At 34.6% G+C, this 21,736-nt stretch overlaps 1 protein-coding gene across 1 annotated transcript; it reads left to right on the top strand.

Moving 5' to 3' along the window:
• Positions 1-7,554: 7,554 nt before the first annotated feature.
• On the top strand, positions 7,555-14,689 carry LOC133789150 (protein TIC 100-like). Its single transcript, XM_062226898.1, has 11 exons — positions 7,555-8,318; positions 9,894-9,965; positions 10,312-10,401; positions 10,528-10,701; positions 10,913-11,003; positions 11,422-11,484; positions 11,593-11,659; positions 12,039-12,142; positions 12,285-12,411; positions 13,099-13,832; positions 14,015-14,689. The coding sequence occupies exons 1-11, from the start codon at positions 7,639-7,641 to the stop codon at positions 14,444-14,446; spliced, it is 2,634 nt and encodes an 877-aa protein (XP_062082882.1). The 5' UTR covers positions 7,555-7,638; the 3' UTR covers positions 14,447-14,689.
• The last annotated feature ends 7,047 nt before the right edge of the window (positions 14,690-21,736 follow it).

The raw sequence follows: 21,736 nt of genomic DNA, 5'->3' as shown, positions 1-21,736 counted from the left end.
GCTGTCAAAGTTTCCCTTCGCCGACGTCTTTTCGGACCACCTAAGTTGTAGAGGACTATGTACATGTAAATAGTTTTATATACATGTATGGCCATATAAATTGATATATATATATATTGTTTTTCATACACATAGTAGCCTTGACGAAAGTGACATTTATTATTTGCCCCCAACGACGACAAAAAATAAAGTTTTTGTGTCGTGGTGGAGAAGACTTGGTGGTCGTTGGTGATCTTGTACCAAGAATCACCTATTATATATATATATATATATATGATTTAATAACAATGTTGAGCTCTTTGGTTGGATTCATCTTCAAGAATTGATTTTTTTTTTTAAACCATAGTCCCAAAACAGAAAAAGAGAGATAAGGAATGATATTCTTCTAGGTAACATGAAAGTAAATCTCAGGAAACAACCACTCTCTCTACAGTCTACAAACCCGATGTCATTTCTTGCTTGATCTATCTTTCATGACCATCAATGGTTGGCGTCACCGCCATTCCCACACCTACGGCGATGGAGACTACGCCGTTGTGCTCTCATTCACTACCGCTAGAATGGACACTGCTGCTGCAATGGAAACTGCTAATCCGAAACTGCCGCTGCAATGGAAGCTGCCATCTTCACCAATGGACAGGGGAGAGCCCTTAATCCCAATCCCAAAAAATGGTCATCAAGTCCGCTTACTCGATCTAATGGGCTTCAAGTCCAGGGAAGAATTATATCCTCCACAAGAGCCTACATTAACTCATTGGGGTGCATCCAACTGGACCAATTAAAGCAAAGAAAAATGTATGCATGGGTGGAGATGTTTAAGGGGCTGCACATGAGCAATACCCTATACATATATAGGAGAATTCTTCTATAGGGGCTTCACTTTAAGCCCTACCGGTGGGGCACTTCAGTATTCTCAACTCGTGAACAGTTTTCGGCGCAATTTTTTTTATGACCGTATATATTGTAGTTGTTTAGAGCATCCTGCAAATTTTCTAAAAATTCCGAATAGTTTACAGTACCGAAAACTAGGTTCAAACATGTTGCTTTCCACGCGCATAAAAAAAATTAGTCACGCATGCAACAACATGTTTGAACTTAGTTTTTGGTACTGTAAATTATTCGAAATTTTCTGAAAATTTTCAATATGCTCTAAATAGCTACAATATATACGGTCATAAAAAAAATAATGCTGAAAACTGTTCACGGGTCGAGAACACTGAGAGACCCACCGGTAGAGCTTAAAGTAAAATCCCTATAAAAGAATTCTCATATATATATATATATATACTAGGTATAAAATACGTGCAATGCACGTTATATTTTGGTGAAACAAAATATAGAACACAATGCCTCCATTTGGTGCCTTGTTATACGCTTATATATATATAAACACACACATAGAAAAAGAAAAGTTGGGTTTTTTCAATTATAGCCTTCAAAGAGGATTGAGTTCTTTATAAATGTAAAAAAATTTGGTAGTTCAGCAAAAGATGTGGCTTTGTTTCTGAAGAACACTAATGGTTTGAATGAAACAATGATCAGTGACTATTTGGGTGAGAGAGGTGAATTTCCTCTGAAAGTTATGCATGTCCATGTGGATTCCTTTAATTTTAAAGGGATAGATTTCGGTGAAGCAATAAGGTTTTCCCTGTGCGAGTTCAGGTTGCTTGGAGAGGCACAAAAGATCGATCGCATCATGGAGAAGTTTGCCGAACGGTATTGTAAATGCAATCCGAGTTTATAATGATGAGAGATGAGGTTTGATGAGATAATGATTTTTATCATGGCTATAAATGCTAATGGTTGTGTCCTATGGTAATGGTTGTATATTTCTCAACAATTGCATTGCTTGACTAAATTTCTGTTAAAGTGTTAATAACCAACTGTTAAGTCATACCAAAATCTGTTAAATCGTACCAAAATCTGTTAAATACAAATTAACTTCATGCTCTGACTTCTTCACCAAAACAAGGTTGAGAGGTTTGCTGCAAAGCCGAGGGGATATCTTACTGTGACAAGGCTTCAATCGAATTGAAACTTTGCAAGAGACTTAATTCCAGAACTGTATTTCTTGGGGTCGAAAATTTCTTAATAAATACATATTACCAAACACATATATAAGTAAAAATAAATTGCAGGATGATGCCCAAGCAATCATATAAAAAAAATTCACAAACAACTAAAAGCACAAAAGAAACAGTAAAGTTTATATATTATTAAATTGAAAAAATTCCTTAAAAAGTAGGACATTGGAGTAAAAATCTAAATGTACATTGCTGGACGTCACTAATTCCAAAACAAACAATCACAAATTCAAATGGGTTCCATTAAAAGATTCAATCAATCTATACAATATTCCAAGAAAGATGATTTAGTACCTCTCGATTATCAGTGACCTTGAGAACCAATTTTCCATCGCAATGTCTGTATTTCATTAAAAGAGGAGGTTTGATGAGATAATGATTTTAATCATGGCTGTAAATGCCATTGGTTGTGTCTTATGGTAATGGTTGTATATTTCTCAACAGTTGCATTGTTTGACTAAATTATAGAATATGTGAAAGTGTTAATAACCAACTGTTAAGTAGTGCTAAAATCTGTTAAATCATACCAAAATCCGTTAAATACAAAACTCTGTTAGATAGCCATTTATATAATAAGTAAGATATATATATATATATAAAGCGATGTTTTGTATCATGTATCATTTTCACTAAATTATATTAAATTGAGATTAATACAAAAATTGTGTTTGGCAAAAGAGTTATTGTAACACCCTGGTTACCCCAGAACAGTTACGGTGAACCGGAAATTTGACTCGCTACCCGAGTCCTTTGGTTAAAAACGTGATCTAGGTACTATTAACAGGTTAAGGTGAAAACCAATAAAAAAGAAATGGTACATTTCATTGAGTAAATAAACTGCTCATGTGCCTTTTAAAATGTTTACAATATGTCCATAGTACAAAAGAGTCGCTACAGTTTCAAATTTACAATTCCCGCCGGCCTAAGCGGCAAAAGTAAGGTAAACCCCTAGTCCCTCTGAGAACTCTTGACTGTGGCGGTCAAGCGGCCCTGTATGTACATCACATCGCCCAAGCTCTCCACTCAGGGTTGGTCAAGCTTTTCCTTCCCTTTACCTGCACCGCATAGCACCCATGAGTCAAGGCCCAGCAAGAAAACACAATAAAGCATGCTATAATATCAACAACGATCATAATAACCATTCAGGACTATCAGTCCAACAAATAGGTGACAATAGCCAAAAGTCACAATAATGAGCATCGCTCCCTCTAGCCATGTGACGATAGGGTCACCAGGGCTTAACTGATAGGTGATTCTTTCATAAGCTTGGTCAGGACAAGTGTATGGTGATTAGTCACCAACATAACCTTCCTCACGACTCTAGAGTCGAAACTATGGACAACGTCCCTTAGCCATGTGACAAATGGTCACCGGGGTCATATACCTTGGCTATAGTCATCTGGTCGTAGACCAGGCAAGCGCTTATAAGTTCTTCGACCCTAGGGTCGGTCCCGCATTAATGCCATAGAGTCATTCAATGCATGATCATCGACTTTAGAGTCGGTCCCTGACTAGTCAGTGTCTCAAATAGGTAATCAGCGTACACTAGCATTTAATATGCAATCCACATCCACATATATCAACCAACATGCCCCAATATCAAACCATGCATGTCATATACCTATACAGGGTGCAACTGTATTCATACACTGTTTTCTTACCTCTGGTTCGAGTGAGAATTATTATATGAACGACCCTTGAGAACGATCAACCTTTAAAGTCCTTGACGGTCACCTGGTCATAACCAAATTATAGGATTCATCAATAAAAATGATAACCGAGGTTTCCCAAACCAAATCCCAGCCCCCCGAGACATCAAAAACTACCCAACCGGGTACTAGGTCCAACCCCGAGGCCTATGGTTTGAATCCCCAAGCTAAAAACCACATTTTAGCAAAATTGGCCTTAAGGGCCGCGGTCCCCCTCTGCTGCGCCGCGGCGCGCCCTCAAATAGAGAGGGTTCCTTGCCTGCCAAACGCCAAGGGCCGCGGCGCACCCTGCTGCGCCGCGGCGCCTAGCCCAGAACAGCAAGAACGCCCTTAACAAACCAGTTTTTCCCCTGTGCGATTTCCTCTCAAACCAGTCCTTCAAACCTTCATAAAACCTCTTCCTAACATACAATTAAACCCCCCAAACAACACCCTTAGCTTACTCTCATCAAACCCTAATCAAACTAACACTAAAACCCCCTTTGATTCTCACTTTCCACATCAAAACTCTAAGGCTGAAACTAACAATCAAAACAGAGCATGTATAAAAACCAGTGGCTAAAGCTCACCTTGGAACTGGTTTTGGACCTCCCTCACAAGCTAAAACAAGTCTCCAATCCAGCCCTTAAGTTTCCCTAGCTTGAATCTCCACCAAGAACTCAAAACCCTCAAAGGAGAAGTGAAGAAGATGATGTACGGGAATGGAGGAAGCAAACCCCTGTTTTTGTTCTGTTTATTCCACCACCTTCTACATCCACTTAAGTCTCGTATATCCACCCCTAAAATGACCAAAATACCCTTGTGTCATCCTAAGCCTTTCAAGCTACTCTAGGGGTAAAATTGGTACTTTTAGCTTAACCCGTTAATTATAATTAACGCTTTCTAATTCCCGCTAATCTCAAAATCCTCAAACACCAATAATTCATATCCCGTTACCCTAAACTCCCCGGTAACGCTATAACCATAAATATGACCCCGAGACTCACCCCGAGCCCCGAGCTCAAACCCGTTATGACCAAACCGATAAATCATGTTTAAAGATCGTCTCATGTCGAAATACTCGAACCAATCCACATTATAATGTGGTCTCACAATATATCATTAACGCACATACAAATGTACAATTATACCCTCAACTGGCCAAATTACCAAAACACCCCTGTAAACAAATGTGGACTCACATGCATGCATTTAACATCATATTATAATATAATTCTCATAAACATGCATAAACACATTTAATGACGTAATTAAACAGTTATGACCCTCCCGGCCTACTAATCCAGCCATTAACCATAATAGGGAATTCAGGACATTACAGTTATATATATATATATTTACTTTGCACAACAATTTTTTGTAAAATGACTTTGAAGACACTCAATTTCTTGTTTAATATACTCAACACTCACTAAAATTCTCTATACTTTGTTGAAATTTCTAAACACTCTATTTAAAGACCATTTAAAAAAATAAGAAATATTATTTTATAAAATAACATTAAAAAATAATCTATGTTTACCGACTACTCTAATATATAATTATATGTTTATCATATATAATATATAGATTCATCTAATATATTTATATTGTAATAGAAATTAAATAATCTTAATTTTAAATTGATAAAATAAAAAATTATATAGTTAATTGAAATTACTTCATAAAATATGGAGAATAAAACTATATTAATTAATATTTCAAAACATTAAAATCACCATGCAATGAGGAGCAAACATCAAAATTATGTAACTAGGTAAAAGTCATAGCATTTGAAAAAAAAAAGTTAATAAAAAAAAGCACAAGCAAGGCCACCAATTAGAAAAAGCACACAAAACTTATATATACACATTGATGGTTACGATCGGATCGCTATTTAATGATTGTGATTAATTTAAATGAATATTAAATAGTGATGTATAACATGATACTAATATAATTATAATTATTTTTTAAAAATATTTTATTTCGTTATAAAAACCTCAATTAAGATTTTATTTTATTTTATTTTAAAAATTAAGTTTTTAATTAAAATATTAATTTGCTCTGTTCAAAAATCGAAATTGGTAAAGAATTAACGTTGATTATTTTATTGTATGATTCAACCGGTCGCAAGCTTTTTGGTGGATTTGCAGGGGAACTAATAGCTACCACTCCGGTTGAGGTGACACATTTTTCCAATTCACTTTTCTTTATATGTTTATTTTGAAAAAGAACTTAAAAAAAAAATAGAAATGTTTCTCATAATTTCTATTCATCATTAGATTTTTTGTTTGTATTATATTACATTATAAAATCTTAAATGTTTTTGGTGCTAAAATTTGCCAGAATCCTTCTAATCAAACTATTTTTGATATATATCACAGATCAAGATAAGTTTCAGAAGACCAAAACCAATACCAAACTTTAACAATGTTGAACTCGTGAGAAAATCAGTTGCTGGTTTCTCTTACACATATAGTTAGAAGAAGCTTATGAACTTGTACATATATATAACAATGTTACTCTCATATATTTTTATATCAATCATAAACAGTCTTGATAGAAGCAATAGAGTGATACCATCTCTTAAACACTTTTAAAAAAAAAAAAAATACAGAATGGGAATTGAAAACAACTACATATATTACTATCTTTTAGTTCTGCATGTATGAACTTTCTGCTTGGTCTTCTGTTTTTTCCTAAGACTAGAGGATTAGCCACCAACCATAACTTCCATAAGTCCCACATGGAAAATGAAGACAAGGAATAAGTATTATATGAATAGCTCACAAAACTTCATTGTTCGCCGGGCTTAGCAACGTGGGCCTGTAACCCAAGTGGGGGCATGTGGGAAATGGAACATTGGGTCAGCCCAGTGGATCGGGTCCAGTGTTAGCTGCTTACTGGTCTGCCCATTCCAAGCCGGGAGTTGGGCTGAGTGACCTGGGCGAAGGCCTGGGTTGCGCAGCTCCTAGAGTGGAGGGCAATGCGTGAGGCTGGTTTCACAGAGCAGCGACTACCTCCCGCTCCCGGCAGTGGAAGGATAACGGGCCGGTGCTACTTGGGTCCACCATGGTTCACTGGGCTGACTCTTAATCGGACCATTTCCTTTTGGATTTTCTCTTCTTTTCCAGCTATTGAAAAATGCCACTTTTCTTTTTGGGTTTCTCTTCTTTTTCAGCTAATAAAAATGTCACTTTTCTTGTAGGAGTACATATCATCCAGTTGATGGCCTGACAACAAGATTAAAAACTTCTTCATAAATAAATAAAGTTATCATTTAGTTTAGTTGAGTGAAAGTAAGAACAGCCCTTCTTTTTTTTTTTCCTCTCATTTCCCTTTTGCCCAAATTTGGTTTACTTTATCTCTATAAAACTCGTAATGAAAGTTTGGGATTTTAAGCTTCAAACTAAATTGGTTAGTTTTGGAAGAAGGTGTTTATGAACCAACTTATGTAAAAACATGATTTTATGAGTATGAACTACTAAAATCTAGTTATAGAAAATGTTGATAAATTTATTGAACATATCATAGTCGTTAAACTCCCAATCGTTCTTTTTAAATTTTTTTATGAAATGCAAGTATTTTTGTAAATTGGGCCTTACTATCATTCAGTTGGAGGCTCACATTAAATTGGGCCACCCAATGTAGGCCCAGTTAACATCTAATTGGGCTACTACCATTGGGCCCATTCACAGGGACACCAAACATGTATTTATTTATTTTTTATTTTTAAATAATGAAAAATAAATTTGAACAAAAACAAAAACCCTCCGAATGAAATTAAGCCAAAAACCTTGGTTTGTTCATTCCTTAGCTAGTCTTATCTTCTACTCACTCTTACTCTGACCAAACCCACGACAATGTCGACCCAAGATTCGCCGGAGAACCCAGAAAACGAGTCAAAACCGAGTCAGGAGTACCAAGACAAAGAGGCTGAAGAAGATGGAGATTTGTTGGGATCCTCCTCCGATGATGAGTCTGACACCGACGATTCTTCCTCCGAGTCCGGAGAAGCACCAGCTGGAGGAGGAGAAGAAGAAGAAGAAGAAACGACTGAAAAACAAGAAGACCTCATTGAGTATGTTCGACGCGGTGAAGATATTACCAACTTGGATAACTCGCCGGAGACGAATGTGAAGCTGTTCAAAGATGTGTTGGACAGTAGGAGATTGAGGAGAAAGAGAGCTGAGGAGGACCGACAGTATGAGTACTACGAAGACCTCTTTGATTTTCCAGAGGACCCGGAGAATTGGAAGGAGGAGGATGTGATGGAGTATTGGGCTGATGCTCCATTGGAGATGACCAAGCCTGGTTGGGACCCCGATTGGGCTGACGAGGAGGATTGGGAGATTGTTAGACAGGAGATTGCTGCTGGGAGAGACCCTCCAATTGCCCCGTTTTACGTTCCCTATAGAAAGCCTTATCCGGTCATACCCGATAACCATTACGATATTAAGAACCCAAAAGCTGTGATTGAAGAGTTGGATAGGATTGAGGAGTTTCTCACTTGGGTCAGCTACATTTTCCCGGATGGAAGCTCGTAAGTATTTCTTTTGTTATGTGCTTAGGAGAAACTTACTTTGTAGTTATCACTGTTTGAATTTGAATGGTCACAAGTTTGTTAAAATGGAGTTCAGTGATGATAGCTCTATGTTAGATAATTGACCTTTACCAGCAGCATTAAGAGAATGAGGGATAAGTCGAGTGGTCAAGTCCATGGTTGGAACTTGGAAGAAACCTTAATCAGTAGTTTGATATCACTATTTGAATATTGAATTAGTGGTGTTTCACTCTCTGTCTGTTTGAAATTTGAATGGGTTTGGTTCAGTAGTGATTCTTGTTTGTTTGATTGGTCATACTATTGCTCAGTGGCTATCTTTTTCTCCTTGTAACTCATTGATGGTTTTTGTTTAAGCCTTGGCCCTTATATTCTATTCTGTAAAGCATTAGGTTTTATTTTTAATTTAATCAAAATACATTGGTTCATTCATTGCTTTTAGTGGTGGTGAGTACTGAGTATTTAAAATTTATACAAATTTGATATTATTATTTCTAGTTGAGTTTGAGATGTTTGACAATTCATCAATTCCTTTTTGACAGTATTTTGAAAGCTATACTTTGATTGTAGCTTGTTGTTTTGTCATAAACTTATACTTTTCATGCTTTCCTTCGTGGATTATTGCAGTTAGATTATATATTTTTTTTTTCATTTTCTCTCAAAGCTTAAACTTCAATTGCAGAAATGACTGAATTGCTAGCAGTTTTTCTTTTCTATTTTTGGGTGGATGTTCTTGAATAATGCTATATTTTCATCTGTTGGGATCATTAGCTAGTGTGGTAGGGTAGCTAAAGTTAATATCGAACTGTTTTGAAGCATATGCACATAACTATATTTATAAGTTGTCTTAATAAGAAACGAAACTAGCACTAGTGGAAAACTAGGAAGATTACAAGTTTAAAGTGGATAAGTTATTCACCCAAAGGAAAATCCTAATTATAATATATATTTAATTATTTATACACACATAAAACTTGAAAAGTTATCTTTACTATTTCATTCAACATATTGTGCTCAAGTTATATTAGAATTTAGAAGTTGTTCACCTTATTTTTTCTAGTATTAGGTCAGTTAATATAATTGAATGTATTTCTTTAATAGCTCGTGATTGATCTCCTCCTCCAAGTGTACTTATTTTTCCCCAATGAAAATTGTATTAGAAAGAGGAAATTACAATAGATGATAAGTTATCATCTTTAAAAAAAAATAGTCATAAATATTAAAATTCCAATCTCTAAGAAGATCAGTAGAAGAGAGAACCTTAAACTTGTTAGTGTTGAAAATCCAAATAGCTACCGAAAATTTAATTCTTCCCACTTGTATACAATCCATTCTTATATCCTATTATTATTTTTAACCAAAGGGCCCATCAAGTTGCCATTATGGCTATATTCCAATGCTTCTGTCTTTTTCCAAGTGTACTTATTTTGTGATAACAATAAACAGTTGAATTTTGAGTTTTATTGTTTTTTTTTTATTCTAGTCATTTCTTTACTGTGACACATTCTTGGTTCTAACTTCCATTGTTTTGTTAACTTGGACTTTGCTCTGTGCAAGGTATGAGGGCACTGTTTGGGATGATTTGGCTCATGGCAAAGGTGTTTATCTTGCTGAACAGGGATTGGTCAGGTTTGTTCATTATTTCAATTGTTATATGCTTTACATATAGCTGTCTATCTCAGTACCTTATGCTTCAATATCTCTACGGTGGACTCCTAATTGGGAAAGTTGATACATTATCTCTAGTAATATGAAGCACGCAGAAATAATCAGTGAGAAGTTTCCAGAGAGAGATTTAGTTAGGCTATATGACTGTTTCAGTTGATATTTTCTGTGCACTTGTGATAAATAACATACAACTTCCTTCCTTATCTCCTCAAGCTTTGGTACTTCTCATGTGTTACTACTTATGTTTTTTTTCTTCGTAACTTGAATATATATTCTTTGTTTTTCTGAACTCATTTCATTTTCATAGGTATGAAGGTGAATGGCTTCAAAATAACATGGAGGGTCATGGTGTTGTGGAAGTTGATATCCCTGACATAGAACCTATGCCAGGTTCCAAGTATGTTTTTAGTTCTTAATAAACTATATATGCACTGAAAAGGTGACACTATATCTCAGTAGTTATATTTTGTGCAATCTTTGCTAGAAAGATAAATTTATCGAGATTTTGGTACACTCTTCTCAGGCTTGAAGCACAAATGCGTGCTGAAGGGAAAATAATATCACGAGATTATATGTCCCCAGAAGATAGAGAATGGTTGGAGATGGATATAGAAGACAGTGTTGCTTTGGCCGGAGATAGCTACGAGATACCTTTCTATGAGAGGGACGAGTGGATCAATGTATTTGGGAGGAAGCCGTAAGTTATATTTTCACTGTTGTTGTTCTTAGTAGTTATTGTTCAACTGAGTTGAAAACAGACTGGTTGTTGACATAGTAAGTTTGTTTGTAATTTAGTATGTCACATAATGTGATTCCATTAAACATTATAGATTATTCAAAAGTTTATTGAGATGTCTGTCTTTAATCTGATGTCATCTTTGCTGATAACTGTCATCTATTTTTCTCAGGGAGAAAGGTCGTTATCGATATGCTGGTCAGTGGAAGCACGGCAGGATGCATGGATGTGGTGTATATGAAATCAATGAGCGCACTGTCTTTGTATGTGCATGGAACTCTAACTTTAATTCAAAGGCTGATTTACATTTCTTTTGTGTAATTAGTTGATATGCATGATATGCTCTAATACAAGGAAGAGGCCCAAAAAATATTGAATTTTGAGAAATTGTCTGCCTCTTTGCCTGTATTCTATTGTTTCTCTCTCTCTCTCTCTCTCTAAATTAGCGCCCTGAGAGTGATTTAAATGTATCGATCTTGCTGAGCTTGAAAAATTTACAAATCTTGCTTTGATTGAATTGAAATATACAAGTCCAGACTATAGGATAGTAAGCATATGGGGAATGCTAACGAGGCCTTGTATCTAAAGATGTATAATATTGTACCTTTTATCTGATAATTGGAAGCTATTTTTTTTCCTTTTCTGATTATGCTAGTACTTATGTATTCCATATGCATGCAGGGTAGGTTCTACTTTGGGCAACTACTGGAGGATGATTATGGCTGTGATGCAGATATATCAGCGGTATCTATTGACCTGTGACTCTTTATTTTTTATTTTTTTAATGCATAAGGGAGAAGAAGACAGCTATTACAAAGCTTTTGTTTATGATCTTTTGTTTTGTTTATTTAGATGCATTCAGGTATAGCAGAAGTAGCTGCTGCTAAGGCTCGGATGTTTGTAAACAAGCCCGATGGAAGTATGTAGTTTCATCTCCAAGCTGCATAATATGACTTCTGGAAATTTTGTAGTATGCAAAAAATAAAATACAAGTAGCATAGTAATTTGAGTGTCCATTTTAGATTTATGTTGGGGTATATGGGATGGACCAAGTTATTTACAGGATTGGATGCACTATAGATCCCAGGATTATGCTGTTTTGTTTAATGCCTGGTGCCATCTCATACATTTCACTAATAAGCCTGTGTTCAGGCTTTTTAAAAATTGTGGACATATAAGTAAACTTGGATTTTATAACGTACAATAACTAACATTCCTTGACACAGTCTCAGCTCGTAACATTCACTTAATTATACCGCCTTTTGTTATTCATTTTTTTGTATTCCTCTGGCTTACAGTGGTTAGGGAAGAGAGAGGCCCATACAGTGATCCTCAACATCCTTATTTTTATGAGGAAGAAGATGTGTGGATGGCACCGGGCTTTATAAACCAATTCTATGAAGTAAGTTCTGTTTTGGTGAATACACACAATTTGTTTTATAGCACAGGAAAGTGTGAACACACGCACACACAAATATATATATGTATGTATCTTGGGTATTGGGAGTCTGCTGAAGTTATTAATGTATATTTTCTGTTGACAGGTCCCTGATTATTGGAAAACATATGTGCATGAGGTGGATAAGGAAAGAGAAATGTGGTTAAACTCCTTTTATAAAGCTCCATTGAGATTGCCTATGCCTGCTGAGCTTGAGTACTGGTGGGCACAAGGTATATGAGACCATCCTCTCCTATATTTGCATTTTTTTCCCCTTCTTGATCAACCAAAAATAAAAGTGGATTAAGATTAAGTTATATGGGTTGCCTTCTCAAACACAAAACCATATCATCCTCCCCACAAACACAAGGTATCTAGTATCCTTTTCTTTGCATGAGCTGATAGCTGCTTGACATTTTGTACAGTCAAGAAAAATAGGATGATGTTTCCTCTACCGCCTTTTGAGATATATTTTTTAGACCTAGTTTCTTTCCCTTTCTTTGTAATGAATATTTCTTGATAGGCAATCATATTCATCGGTTTAGCCCTTGCTGCATTTTTTCTTGTTTATACCCGAGGACAAACGACACATTTTGAATTTTCAAAATGAATAAATTTATCACTGTAAACGATAGATTTAGATTTTCTTTATTTATTAACATTTTTTCTTTCCTTTGAACAAATATTTGTTTGTTTTAGCATTTTATACACTTTAAATCACAAATCTTATTGTCATTTTAATTGTCTGCTTCAGATTGTCTGGTTGTGTATGCTGCTACTTTTTTCAAAGATTCCTAATGATAATTATACGAGTTTAGTCTTCCCTCTCCACCAAAAAAGTAAAATAAACAAATAAAATGGCAAGATAATTAAGCACAAAATGATTGTTTTTCTAATTCATATGAAATTTCTGCATTCAGATGATACTCCCGAATTTGTTCTGGTTAAGCCCAACCCTAAGGAACAAGAGTCTAATCCTGAAGATCCATCCCAGCTTGGGCAAACTGAAGATCCCCTAATCTTACACACACCAACTGGACGTTTAATCAATTATGTCGAGGACAAAGAACATGGGATCCGTTTATTTTGGCAGCCAGAAGATGGGGAAGTGGACCCTAATAAGGTTGAGTTTCTACCCGATGGTTTTGATGAGTTTTATGGAAGAGAGACTGGTGTGAAGAAGGAGGGCCCTATGGCTCGTTTTATATCTGGAATTGGAAACACATTCAGGCCAATTTTTGATAAAGTAGAGAAATGGGCTGAAGAGCAGAAACAAGCTAGTGAGTTGGAAGTGGAGGTGATTAAAAAAGAAATGGATCTGATAGATGCTGAATTGTGTCTAGAAGAGGCTATAGAGGACATGGAGGAAGAACTGAAGCAGAGGGAAAAAGAAGAGGAAAATGTGGAAATGGCTTCAGAGGAGACAGAAGATACTACACCATCGGCTAAACAAGATGAGAAGGTTTTAGTCGAGGAAGAGGAAGAGGAAGAAGAAGAGGAAGATGGTGACGATGATGAGGGCGATGATGCTCCATCAAGTTTTGGTTCTGCTAATCAAGACCCAAGTAAGAATGACCCAAAGGGAAGCAAACCCAGGCCATCTCCCTTTTCGGCATCTTCATTATCATTTGCTACTAGTAGCATTGTCTCAGGCGTGAGTAACTCACTTATAAATTGTACTTTCTTTTGCAAGGATTTCTTATTCTTTCTTTCAATTAATTTCCTTGTGCTCTACGAAATTATAATTTAGGAATACTTTTACTTTCTGAATACTAATCAATCAAACGGTTATTTGCTGTGATATAGAAACTTAGATCTCCCTTTTTGGCATTGCAGGTCCCATCATTGTTGCAACAATCATTTTTCTCATGGAAGAAGAATAGATCAACGACTAAGGCAACTCTTCCATTGTGCACAGAGAGCCCCGTTGCCTTGTCACAGCGAGTGGATTCGGTTACGTTTCATCAAGTGCTTGGCACCAAAGAAAAGTTTATCCCAAAAAGTCAATCAATCGAATTTCGAGTGAAGAACACCTCAAATGGAAGAATACGTCGGTTACATTCCTTGAAGTCACATCCTTCGGCTAATATGAAGCCAAAGAGAAACACAGAACATAAAAGGGGGAGAAATAGTACATGGCTGCACATGGGACCAGACAGTGAATTAGACAATATATTGTCCTTGCACACACCTGTTCCATATTTGGAGCAGCTCAAAGAAACTGAATATGGTAAGCATTTATTTCTCTCTCTCTTTGATAATGTATAAGAACTTGTTAATTTTTGAAGCTGTTCGATTTTGTAATGCTGCTTAGTCAAAAAATTTAAATGTAGTTCTGATTTCCTGGTTTGTGGGTTCAATTCAAAATCCATAAAATGGAAATAATTTGAGTCTTTAATCATATCATTCTTCTTTTGTTGTGTTCAAAGGGGAAGTTCTTTGTTGTTGCTTGAACTGTATTTATGATGTTCGATATTAAAAAATACATAAAATAAATGCAACTTCCTTGTCTGTTCTTGTTTTTGTTTTTCATTTCACCGAGTATCACTGAGTTATAAATTAAAATTAAAGTCAGGCCATTGGTATATTTAGTCGTCTTGTTCATCTCTATGAAATATGTATGTGTGTATATGTGTATGTATCTTCATGTCTTGATTAAAAATTTGGTCAAATTTATCCAAAATCTCATGTATTCAATCAGTCACCGTAACAAGTGTTTGGTACGAGGTAAAGTGAGAGTGGGAATACTGTTTTTTGAATTTAAAAAAACTGAATATGTAATTGGTAGAAAATTTGAAAATATAAAAAAGTGATAGATTTGTAGGATTTTAGGATATAATAATTTGAATAGGGAGAAAACGTGTAAATAATGTTTTTTATTTGTAGTTTAAAGTTATAATCAGTATTTAGATTGAGAATTTGAAAACAAGCAACATTCGAGTATTCATGTGGGTATTACTATTTTTTAATTTTAAAAATCATAAAATTGAATTTGAATTTACTATCAATCAGGTCCTAAAACGTTACCCATGTTTGGTTAAAATGTTTAGGGGTAAAGTTAATAATTTTTACGGGCTCTACATGTATTTTAAAGGTAAAATGAACTATTTTATACACTTAATTACTCAAAACAAACACCTTTAAGAGAGAAAAATGAGTTGAAGCTTGAAGCGTTTTTAATTTCAAGCGTTCAGATTAAAACTGAATACACAACTCATCACTCTTGCCAACGATGGCTCGAGAACTAACCAACCATGTCACGAAGCTGCCGACATTGAGCAAAACTTTCTCTAAAGCTGGAATCTCTCGTAATACTATCAAGGCATCTATCTGTGAAGATGGCATTGGCAGCTTCTTAAAGATGGAAATGGAGGGAACTAGAGAATGAACAACTAGATTCCAGCCAGAAGGATTGAAGTGAAGGTGAAATCAAAAAATGCAGAATTGGTCTGTTTTATAACAGTCACTTAGGCAGTGCTATAAAAGGTTTCACTTGGTCTTTACTAAACAGTATGGAAGCCAACAAGTTGAAGAAAAAGAAGATCATGGCACGAGTAACTTTTTTGAGGTGAATTTGGCTCAAACACGTAGTTCAGAAAGGACTCAAATGAAAAACTAACCTCGAGTATATAAAATTAATTGAACATCAAGGAAAAGAAGACCCAAAAAGAAGATCTTTGGCCTTTCACTGCAAATAAATGTACTCTTTAGTGGCAATATTTTAGTCATAACATATATTTTGTATAATTAAATATTATTTTTAATCACAATAAAAATTTTTCTACGACTAAAAAGTCATATTTAATCACAAGTTGTCATTAATATAGTTTTAGTCACAACTGATTACCTTTAGTGATAAAATTTGTTTGTGACTAAAAATACATTTAGTAACAACAAATTGTAAATTTTGTGACTAATACTTTTAGTCACAGAATTTTTAGTGATGACATAAGTAAGATAACTTTTTTTAATCACAAATATTTTACTTGTAATCACAAATTTTATTGTGCTAAAACTAAGATTTTTTTTGTAGTAGAATAACTCGTATTTGCTAAACTTGATAAATTTAAGGCTCGGTAACTCTTAGACCGTTGTTTTTGGAAAATGTGAGAAAAAAAAAGATATAGACAAGGAAAAAAAGATTCTCTTATGTTTGGTAAGGATAAATAAAAGATGAGAAAAAAAAATGAATTCCTTATAAAAATATTTATTTTGTTTGGTTCTTTGATAAATTAAGAGGGAAATAATATTTATTTTTTTATAAAAATAAAATAATTTATATAGTTCTTTTATTTGTTTTTTTTAAAACAAAACTTTTGTAAATTAATAAAAAAAAATTCACAAAACAAACATAAATGAGATTAAAAAATAATATATTTTTTTTAACTTTGGATTTAATATTTTTTGTTAAAAAATAATAAGATTTGAAGCAACCAGTATATGCCACTACAAATAAATGTAATATTTAGTGACAATATATATTTTGTGTGACTAAATGTTATTTTTAGTAACAACAAAAAATTATTTGTAACTAAAAAGTCATACTTAATCATAAGTTGTCACTAATGTAGTTTTAGTCACAACCTATTATTTTTAGTGATAAAATTTGTTGCGATTAAAAATACATTCAGTGACAACAAATTATTATTTTTGTGACTAATACATTTAACCACAGACTTTTTAGTGATGACATAGGTAAGATGATTTTTCTTTAGTCACAATTTTTTTGTTTTTTAGTCACATAATTTATCGTGACTAAAACTAAAATTTTTTGTAGTGTGCATTGATGACTATTATTCAATAACATGCATAAAAATGAATTAGAACAAATTGAGAAAGATGCTAAGGGTGGCTCCATAGTAATTTTATAACATTAAAATGGATTATTAGACAGAGCCACACAACAAAATACTGTTCAACCATGGCTTATGCTAGCCAGAGAGCCAAGGTTCACACACAGTTTTCTTCTACTGTTCCCCATTTTTTTCAAGATTATTCTTGAAGAAACTTTTGGGACCTCTCTCAGTAACCATACTCACTCTCAATTTGTAAGACTCTTATTCAACAAGAGAAGATACATTTTAACAATTAATTTCCAATGTCATTTTGAAAATAAACCAGCAAGCAACATATAAACCAATTAAACATTAGTACTGCTACGAGTCATTCATGGTTTAGTAGCTTCAGTATGAACCAATTGCAGAAAGTCTTTTGAAATTATAGAAAATTTAGCATAATGAAATAAGACTTCATTGACCAATTATTTAAGTCTGTAACTACAAATCTCCACAGCCACTTCTTCACACCTTGTAATAAAATGTTACGCTGACCCAAAGTAATGAAAAGTTCAGGTCATCAAAGTAAAATGTTCAACCAACTAAAGACTCTTACTTTAGGAGTAGTAGCTTTCTAAACAAAAGAATATGGTTGATAACAGATGTTTTTGCAACTAAAATCATCAGTTTGAGCAAAAAACACAAAAAAGAAGCTCACGACGAAAATGATGTTATATCGATATGACTAAACCATTCAAGTTGTTGCATCATATGCACTAAAAATCATAAGTTTGTTTTAGCAAAAAAAAAAACACAAAAGGAACTCATGATGAAAATGACGAGTTATATAACCATTCAAGTTGCATCATATTAATAGATATCAAATAGCTTGTTCATTCAAAATTCTCGAACCATTATCAGCCACTAAATCATCAAATCAATAAATATGTAAAATATAAATTTAACGTACATATATGTCTATATGAATATGCAAATAAGGATTGAGCCATAACTAAAAGGTACGTGCATAAAGGCTTACCTGACAAAACAAATAATTTAAAATCATTAATTCTTATTTAAACAGAACAAAGCTGAATGTCACCTAAAGATGAAGCCGAACAGAAAAGACAGAACAATAAGACAACGCCAAGAAAAAAGCAAATACAATGTCTATCTCTATGTGCACACACAGTTACAAAACAAGAACCAAACACATCCAAAAGCCCACAAAAAGTTAGGACCGGCAATAATACTAAATCAAACACCCCTTTCCAACTGAGATGATCTTTATTATGAAGGCATAATTTACCTATGCACATACCTCCTTTCTGCTGAGATATACAAATTACTTGCCAAGCCACCAAATAACTGCTATGTATTCTTTTTTTCTTCTAAGAATAAGAGATATATAATGTACCCTTTTTCTCATCAATGCCAAGTTCTAAAGAATCTTACAAATTCAGATGAGGGAAAGACAAGAAACCAAGTTCTAATCTCAGTGAATCACATAAGCAAAATACGACATGACAATGCTCAGTAAGGAATTTTATCAAACACCTAAGACCATAAGAACTACATACATCTGAACAAAATCAAAAACAGTAATAGATATCAAACGGACTCAGTGAAAACAAGACTCAACAGCAGTAGAGTAGGAATCCGAGTTCGACGACTCATAACCAAATTGTCTTGCCTGAGTTGGTGAACCCGAGAATGGAGGCGATCGCAGCAAATGGTCGCGCCGGTGGAGGAGAGTTGGTGGCCTCTCTCAATTTCCTCACCAAAATAAGGGAAAGTAAAATCCAAGTTTTGTTAAAAGATTTTCCCTTGAGTAATTTTTTTCCCAAATTTTATGAAACTCCAAACACAATAAACCATTTAACCTCAACTTTTTTCTTCCTTTTCCCTACCAAATTCCAAGGTCCAAACAGACCCTTAAATTCTCAAACATAAATATGTAATTCAGTAGTATAGTAGCTTACACAGAAGGACTACAACCCACAAATTAAATTGCTTTTAGATTAAATAAAACAAATTCGGATGAAATGAAATTAAGTCACAAATCAAAAAACATAAACATCAAACTGATATCACAATGAAGATGGGATGGGAAAATAGTATTAATAATAATTAAACTAACAAAACTAGATTCTCATAATTTATTAAACTAAGAAACTTCACATAAACAATCATAGTTCTGTTCTGTTCTATTCAATAAATAACTTGAAAGAAAGAAAGAAAAAAAGGAAACTAAAACATAGCAATATTTTATAATTTGAAAAGAACTTGGGGCCGCTTACAATGCAAAGGAGGCATTATAGTAGGCCAAGGAGAAAGCACGAGAGGCAAAACACGAAGGCAGCCACTATCCTTACCGAATGGACAGTAACAAACATGTTGATAACAACTTTCACTTTCACTCCCGAATCTGTATTGGCAGATATCAACATCATCAACATTGATGACTCGTTTCAAGAATACGACCCCTGCATCTTCCGGGTGAATCGCAATGGGCAACAAGGACACACTTGAACTTGACACACTTTCCTGTGATCTCCATTTCAGTATATCTGATTGAACCAAAATCCAAGGCGGCGAATGTGAATAACAAGAAGTGACTAAATCCCAAACTTTTAGAACATAGTGACCGGCCTCCCTGTCCCTGTCCAAGTACAACTGCAACAGTCGGAGTTGGCCCCGAACCACTCCAAGGCGCACTGAAGACTCCGCATTCCGAAAATGGGTGGTGTCGAACTCCGGAGGCATGGTAAGCAAACTGCATTTTTCGGCGAAGGGGTCGAATGCAACTATTCCATGGTAGAAGCGTTTCCCAAATGGCCAATATATGATTCCATTATTGCTGCATCCAATGGGTGTCTGATGCCACTCGTATAGCTTCACCGAGAAGTGGAATTTGAAACAATAACCCCATTGTCTGGTCTCAGAACAGAAGACTGATGCACGAAACTCCTGTTCAGGCTTGTCATCATCTGAAGTGACCATGACGACCTTGTACTTACACTGATTAGATGATGATGATGATGAGTTTTGTTTACGCATCACAAATCCACACCTATAAGCAATGCTTTCGAAGCGACATTTTTTGTTGTACTCGTCGTACAGAATTTTGGGACAGAGAGGGAGTTCCACGACTTGTTTGGTTACTGGGTTATGGGTTAAGGATACAGAAGCAGAAACGCAATTGTTGAACCAGTAACAAATCTTCAAAGGAGGCCACTATACAAGCATTGGGCCAATCAAAGGATTCTAGAAAAGACCCATCGCCGAAACTAGTAGCAGGCAAAGATGGGAAGAGAATCTTTGATGCGGCGGAGAAGATGTTTTGGATAAGAGGTAAGCGACCGTAGTGGTAGTACCAGTGGTAGTAGTAAGATGGAGCGTATTCACAGGTTATGTACAAACCTCTCATCAAAAGAACATGGGGTCGCAGTTGCAGTTGCAGTTGCATAGCCGCCTCAGACTCGGAACAACCCAAAACGACTTGTCGTTTTTGGCTGTGGTGACGAATAAAATCTTGGACGAAACGTGATTGCCGGGACACAACCCACCACGTTCTGCACACACTACTCAATCTGATAACGCTTTTGAAATCTGGGAGTCGGACCAGTATTTCGAGCAGAAGATCGTCGTTGGTCATCACAGACGTGATCAATTGGGATTCTAACTCGCTTTTCGTCACCATAGCTGCGGCACCTCCTCCAAATTTTTTGCCCAATTGCTTCTTGTTCTTGTTCTTGTTGTTCTTCTTCTTCGATCCAAGGGTAATAAAGATTTTCTTCATAGGGAGTATTTCGCGTCGCCTTTTCTTCCTATAATTTTCCATGATAGCCTGGGCTGGTTGATGGCTTTGAAACGAAACGCTAGCACGGGAAGAACAATATAATGTAATACCAGAAAAATAATGTATATATACCAGAAATTCTTGTTAGGATAACTTTAATATTCTAAATATTTAATGCAAAATTTAGCCGAATATACTTTTAAATTAAGGGAAATTGCCCTATATACGTTAAGTTACCATATTTTTTCAATTTTACGTTGCATTTTTTTCCCTTTCACTTTTATATATGTGAAAAATAGGATGGTTCAAAGTTTCCATAAATTGGAGGATAGTAAGCTTTATAAAGGTAAATAACATAGAAGAAGAAATGAGGAGGTAGAGAGAAGAAGAATCAGTAAAAAGGAAATAAATAAAATATATAAACCGTATATTTAAAAATAAACATATATAGGGCAATTTCCCTTTTTTTTTATTGGTTTAGATTTTCTTTTCTTAATTTTTTTATGGGTTTATACATGTTTGGATTCTGTGTTTTGACAAATTACTTTTTGAACCCTATATTTTGTAAAATGCTTAAAATAGAACTCTAAACTCAATTTTGATGAAGAAAAAATTGAATATAACAACACAATTTTTAAGCAGAATGATTTTATTTTTGTTTTGAATTGTTAGTTTGGTAAATTATTTGTGATTTCAGCTGAGAAAACATTGACCAAAATCAGGTTTAAGGTTGTATTTTAAACATTTTACAAAACATAAGGTCCAAAAAATAATTTTTTAAAACACAGGGTCCAAACAAATAATGAGAAAAAACACAAAATCCAGAATAAACTTTTTTTTTTATTAATTAGAATATAGAGTTTACGGTTACAGGAAAAATATTAATATTAGTTTAGATTTAAAAAAATTAATTATAATTGTTAGTTTTTTTAATATAAATAAAATAATTATTACTTCAAATATTTGAAGAAAACGGTCATT

The sequence above is a fragment of the Humulus lupulus genome, chromosome 7, assembly GCF_963169125.1.
Source record: "Humulus lupulus chromosome 7, drHumLupu1.1, whole genome shotgun sequence".
Taxonomy (NCBI): Eukaryota; Viridiplantae; Streptophyta; class Magnoliopsida; order Rosales; family Cannabaceae; genus Humulus; species Humulus lupulus.
Note: the sequence above shows the minus strand (reverse complement) of the source record. Positions and strands in the feature narration are given on the sequence as shown.